Source organism: Triplophysa rosa, linkage group LG15 (assembly GCF_024868665.1).
Source record: "Triplophysa rosa linkage group LG15, Trosa_1v2, whole genome shotgun sequence".
Taxonomy (NCBI): Eukaryota; Metazoa; Chordata; class Actinopteri; order Cypriniformes; family Nemacheilidae; genus Triplophysa; species Triplophysa rosa.
The window spans coordinates 24,304,091-24,310,765 of NC_079904.1; the positions used below are offsets into that span (position 1 = coordinate 24,304,091).

Consider the following 6,675-nt stretch of genomic DNA (forward strand, 5'->3'; position numbering starts at 1 on the left):
CCGCCCCCACCCCCCCCCCCCCCCGGTCAGGCAAACAGTGCAAAACAATATCCAAACGGTGACGCAAGAACATCTCTCACTTCACAAAATCAGGAGGACCGACAGAGAGAATTCCTGCAGTTCTGGGGGTGAAATAAAGTGTACCTAATAAAGTGGCCGTGACGCATAATATGTGCTTCTAACGTTGTGCTACATTTGTCATGAAATTCCCTCTCCTCGTATGTGCTCCCGCAGTCGTATTCAAAGTCGAGATATTTCAGACTCACAGACTCCATACGTGTAAAATCATTTTCACTCACACACAACACTGATGTCTTGTGGACATGAATAAACTCACTGTAGAATATCAATAGCTTTCCTGTCTTTTTACTGCCGTGAGGTTAGAATGAATCAGGCCAAAACAAACAATCATCCTCTGTATCATTTCATGATTCTTACTTTTTGTCATGGCTCTGCTTCATTTAGTCATGTTTTTCTTGGTCCTGTAGCAGAGCCATGACAAAGCCTTTGGTTATGTGTGGAGAGAAACATATCATTGTCCTTTTGACAATAATATACGTTCTCTCCAGTGTCTCTTCTCTGTTCCCGCCATCTCGTTTCCTCGTTATCTTTCCCTGAGTGTTTTATTACCCACACCTGCCCCGTGTCGTTATCCTTTGTCTGTCTTCCCTATATATACCCTCTTGTTTCTTTGTCCTGTGCTTGTGGATTGTACCGTGTATTGTATTCATGTCTGTTCTTCTTGATTCCGTGCCTAGTGCTGTGTGTTCCTGTTCCGTGAGTTTAGTGTCTGTTAGTTTATTGTAGTTTTCCAGTGTGGTCCTTAGTCTTTGTATTTTAGGTTAGTGAGTTTATGTGCCTGTTTAGTTCCTCCATTTATTATCGTGTTTTGTTCCCCACTGTGGGTTTTTGCTTTGCGTGTTTTGTGTAAAAATAAATATTTCTTGTTAACCCCTTACTGCCTGCCTGCATTTGGGTTCTTCACACCACAATTCGTGACACTTTTATTCTATTTACCTTTTTGTTTGTGTCATTTAATTGTAATCGTTTGTATGTTTGCTGAAGTACAGTACGCTGTATTTTTGAAAGTGAATGTTTTTCTTGTGATTTTGGTTTCAGTTATGGCTGACTTTCCATCAGCTGAACATTGGTGGATTGCTCTTGGTAAGATCTCTTCACTAATAATTATTTTAGTCTGATGTTTTAACAAAAATTAAGATCATTGACCATTTTTATTTATTTTAAAATTGATGTTTTCATAATGTAATTTATAAAACGGTAAGTTTCAGTCCTCGAATCTGATTGTTCCACAGCTATGACCACTTCACCTATCAACTCACCTAAAAAAATCACTATGATATATGTAAGGGATAATCCACAGCTAGCCGTGCGTTAAAGGGTTTTAATGCATGACGTGGAGGCCAAGAGCCACCTGACGCGAAGCGGAATCCTTTAACGCACGGCTAGCTGTGGATTATCCCGCTTATACCATGGTCATTTGCCAAGTTCAATCTTTTATTGATGTTTACAGTGACATTTTACAGCAAACGGGTGAAAATGACAGTGATTTTGTCAGTTAAATTTTAAATGTAATCAAACTGACTGGAGCTACCGGTGCGTTAAAGGCTTTTAATGCACACCTTCCAGCCAATCAGAATCCAGTATTCAAACAGACCATGGTATAAATGAATAATATATGAACTGTCCCTTTAATAGTTTGTCTTTATTTTAACCTACACACGTTTACAATGCCATAAAAGAACATTTTTGGCTGAATGGTTCCATAAAGATCCTTTAAAGGAATAGTTCACCCCAAAATGAAAATTCTGTCATCATTTAATTGCCCTGTTGTGAGTAAGTGTGAGTACATTTTATACCTGTGTGATTTTCTTTCTTCTGCAAAAGTAGATATTTGGAGAAATGTTGGTAACCGTTGGTCCCCATTGACTTCTAATGTATGGGGACACAAAACCAATGCAATTCAATGGAGACCGACGCTTTTCTGTTACCAATGTTCTTCAAAATATCTTCTGTTGTGTTCTTCAGAAGAAACTCATACAGGTTTAATATCACAAGTGGGCTCTTAAATAATGACAGAATGTTGGAATTTTAAAGGTGAATTACATCCAAAGACTTCACAAAATGTTCTCTGAAAGGGGTTCTTTAAACTACTGTGTATAAAAAGAAATGGTTCTTGTATGGCAGCACTGTGAAAAACCTTTTGTAGCACCTATTTTAGGAGTGTTTTATCTTTATGTAAAGTCATTGTTTAATGTAAAAGCCACATGCCACATTTCATTAGGATACAGCAATGCCTTAGAAGCAGGGGTGTAGCCAAAACTTTTTTTTAGAGGTGGCCAGGTAAGATCCAGTGATTTTATTAGGGTGACCAAAAAATCCTTATAGACAGAAATTCTTTAACTTCTACTGTAATTTACACCAATTCTTCATTACACATAGTTTGCTGGTCAAAAACATGCACAAAGAACGTAAAGTAAACTATTTATTTGCAATGCTTTCATGTGGTAACAGTATTTTAAAATAATTTGCTAGCTATCATTTGCAGTAAGTTAGCATTTTTTATAGAAAATAAACATTGCAGTACCCCAACTTAAACTTTTCGCGAAAATGTCATTAATGAATGTAATCCAGTTTAAAAAGACTGATTTTACTCACCTGATCCTTCTGCTCGCGATGAACTTCTATGGTACACAGACAGTACACTGTCACGATTAGCTGCTTTTCAGCTATAGCGCTCAGACTGTTTGCGTCAGTGCGTCAGCGTATGACATCATATACTTTCAGTGCATACGCTAAATGATCTGTGCAGCACTCCGTAAACTCTGACACACATCTTAAAACTGCTTCGCACAACAGAGGTGGCCAGATAGGTGGCCATCCATCATTCAGGGGTAGCCATGGCCACCCATGGCCACCATGTAGCTACGCCCCTGCTTAGAAGAACCATTCAGTTTTAAAGAACCATCTCTTTTGCACGTTTAATAATCTGAAGAACCTTTTTCGTTCAGATGTTAAAGGTTCTTTATGGAACCATTTAAACATTAGGCTCTTTCTGACCGGACAACTTCAGGAACAAAGTCACGGAACGAGTGAAGAGGGCTGTCGTTCGTGAACTAAGTTTTCCCTTAGGCTTTTCCCTGATTGCATTCACACCGGCATAAGGAACTATTTAGTGACGTAAGCCGGTCGACGGCAACGACATTTAAGTGCATCCGTCGAACAACGACAAACAACCAAACAACAGAAGTTCAGCCAATGAGCAAAGATTGTGTTGTAAAGACTTTAATTCCTGATCTCTGTGTCTCATTACTGTTTACTGATGTGTGTACATGATGATGAATGAATGAGTGCCTCTACTGATCACTGGTCAGTCTATTCCTGCACACAATACAGCATGACGGTACACACACACACGCACACACACACAACACACAACACACACACAACACAGACATGCACACACACACACAAACAATAAGCCTATTAGCCTAACCATCACCGAAAACTTTACGCATGTTTTAGATTTTCCAGAAATATTGTTCTGTATTTATAAGCTTGTTTACACGTAGAGCGCTGAATGTTGGTCAGGACGGTGTCATGAGTCTCCATGAGTTTGTGTGCATTCGGGTTTAAGTTTGTTTCCAGCACTGATGTTGTTCATCATCTCTCTCACAGGCTCTGGTTTACTCATGATGATTTTTGGAGGACAGCTCTTGGCGTACAGACTCTTCAGAAATCATTTTGTTCATCCTGCAGATCTTCAGGATTTCTGAGTAGCTCCTCTCTGCAGAACGCAACATCCAGGGGGCAAAGTTGGATACAGAACCAGTCTCCTCCCATTGCATTGTGATTGGTCGACACTGGATCCAGTCTCTTTCCACTGCGTTTTGATTGGTCGACAGATTTCTGCAGCAGTTTTGCCACAGCACACGTCATACTCGTGTTGTTGCTCTACCATTTCCGCATTGAGTTATTCTTTTGATGGAAGACAAACTTTATTTATTAACATATTTTTAATAACGTATTTTATTAGGTTTAGAATAAGGGTTTGGGTTAACAAATATTTAACTGTGATCATTACTTGCAGGCGTACACTAAATGATGACATTGATAAGAGCAAACGTTGGCGACCACGAGTTGCAACTTACTCTCCAAATTGCGGCCAAGTATATAAAGTGGGAGGAGCTGGATCTGGATCTAACCTCGCCCCCTGGATCTCTCAGTCTCTCTCGCTCTCTCTCTTGTTTACAATGTTAGGTGTTGCTAGTTTTGTTATTCCAACAGAGTAGTCTGCATTATAAATATGTTTGATTACAGACTCTCTATGCTAATAAAACACATCCAGCAAACCATATTTTGACATTCGTTTAATCATGGTCACTCTTTGCCTACATACAGTACAATCACACAATGGCCATCACACAATTGTTTTGGACTTCTATCTCATGTAAACATCAACTTCACATCATCCTGTTCAAATACTGCCAAGTGGGAGTGGTTTCATACGCCACACGAGGATCCCATGCAAATAATTCACATTTACATCAAGTGTAAGTATATAACTTAAAATACAATATTATTGCACAAGAAACAAGTTGTATACTTTCATCTGCTTGTCTTGACACAGTATTATTCCAGTGTAATAAATATAATTCCAGCCGACAGCACTTATAGTTGATGTTATTGATCTTGGACAGTTGTCATTGTGTAATGTGTTTGGATTAGATGTCCTTTAGGGCACATCGCTGAAAGTGCTCTCAGTTTTTCACATGCAGAGATGCTCATTTATCTGTAATTCACTTGTCGAAATGACATCCGGTGGATGAGACGTCTGCAGAGTTTTTGTCCTCATGTGTGTCTGAGGATTCTATCGTGGTGTCAAAAGTTCATGAATCATTTAATGCGATGATGTATAAGAGCAGAGAGAAGGAAGCAGGTCAGAGTGTTGAACGCAAGCTTTACGGCAGGAGCGTCTGGATTGAACTCTGCCGCGGGGCCCGGGTCAAACCCCTCTGACCCCCTGACCCTTTGACGTCATGGTAACCAAACTGGCGTGTTACCTGCAGCTCTGGTAAGTGAGCGGGATTTTACTCTTCTGCATGAAGCTACTGAAACGATCCAGAAGATTCACTTTCTCATCTCATTCTGCATCTGGTGTCCTGATGATTTCTAGTTCACACAGGTGTCTGTCAGAGTGACCCGTGCAGGTGCACTTCAACATGGACATGTTTGTTTTCATTTACACAATACGTCTTGTTTTTATTTAAAAAAATGTTTATAACTGTTTTTTCTGAATAGTGTTGTGGGTGGTGAGACTGAGTCATGCTGTGAAGCATCATGCTATACACAGTGTTCACGGATAAGAAAAGTTAATAAAATATTTAAATTAAGTTTTTTATGGCTGTGGTCTTTAGTACTTCATTGTGTGTGTGTGTGTGTGTGTGTGTGTGTGTGTGTGTGTGCGTGCGTGCGTGCGTGCGTGCGTGTGTGTGTGCGTGCGTGTTCTGACAGAAGTCAGACCGTGACATCTCTGTCACATAAACAGATAACATTTCACTCTATTCTTCACATGCCCTGTATCCATTTCACCATTTCACTCAGTGAATGAAGACGAGAGAAGGACATTGTTATAGTTTGAACGTCTGAACAGGATGTTATGTCATTTTCTCTTACGGTTATATATATATTTTTGGTTAAACTGGAATCACTTGTTTAAAGCTCGTGTTCATCTGCTAGGCTATATGTCAGTGTTTTTGTTGTGATATGATGTGTTACGATATGTACGCGTGGAGCTTCTGTTGATCTACATTCAAACAGAACATCTTGTTGAACTGATATTCACTTTACTGTAGAAACAATATTTGTAATCATAAACTTATTATGCCAAAAGACAAAGTTTAGCTGTCCTGTAGTGTTAAACTGTGACAGCCCATCTGCCCTGTTACCACAGTTATTGTAAGAACACAAACGTGTTGTCCTCAACTGAACACATCTTTGTGTTATTTTGGGGAAATTTTGTGTTACTTTTAACAGTACTTTTATACATAAAATCAACACATATTTTTTAAATAGCACAACACAAACAGTGTGTTAATAATGAGTGAGTGTGAACAAACGATCAAATAAATATGTTTTCCTCATCCTAATATGTTTACCATTCAAAGAGTTACTTGCTCATTTCTTCATTGATGTTTTTCCACATTTGAGAATAATTGAAGTCAAAACTATAGAATAACACTTATGTAACTTTCGGAATTATGTTGTGAAAGTGAAAATAATGAAAACTGTGTTTGTATTTGATCGTCTGCAGTCTTTGTGGAGAATGAAAGAAACTAATATGTTTGCACAGTTTTTCTCCACATGCTATTCAGTCACGTGTCTTCAGATCAAACGGTTTTTTGATCATGAAAAACAATAATTAAGTTTAAAGAAATAAAAAATAACCATAAGAACACAAAGAGCTCCTCGTATAGTCAGCTGCAGGTGCACGCGCACAGAGTGAAGAGTAGCGCCCCCCTCCTGTCAGGAGTGACACGACACCACTGTTTCCCATCACACCTACAGAGGGCACAAACTCACAGAAACAGTTTTAGGCATTTAAGAAAACGAATGAATGAATTTACGTAAATAAAGACATGGATTATAATGAAATAA

At 38.9% G+C, this 6,675-nt stretch overlaps 1 protein-coding gene across 3 annotated transcripts in view; it reads left to right on the plus strand.

Annotated features, from left to right (window-relative positions):
- Positions 1–4,424, plus strand: part of tmem244 (transmembrane protein 244) — an 8,065-nt gene extending 3,641 nt beyond the window's left edge. For all 3 annotated transcript variants that reach the window (XM_057353618.1, XM_057353621.1, XM_057353619.1), the window contains 2 exons: positions 1,120–1,164; positions 3,697–4,424. In XM_057353618.1, coding sequence (XP_057209601.1) covers positions 1,120–1,164; positions 3,697–3,794 — 143 coding nt within the window. In that variant the 3' untranslated portion in view covers positions 3,795–4,424. The remainder of the gene's footprint in view (positions 1–1,119; positions 1,165–3,696) is intronic.
- The last annotated feature ends 2,251 nt before the right edge of the window (positions 4,425–6,675 follow it).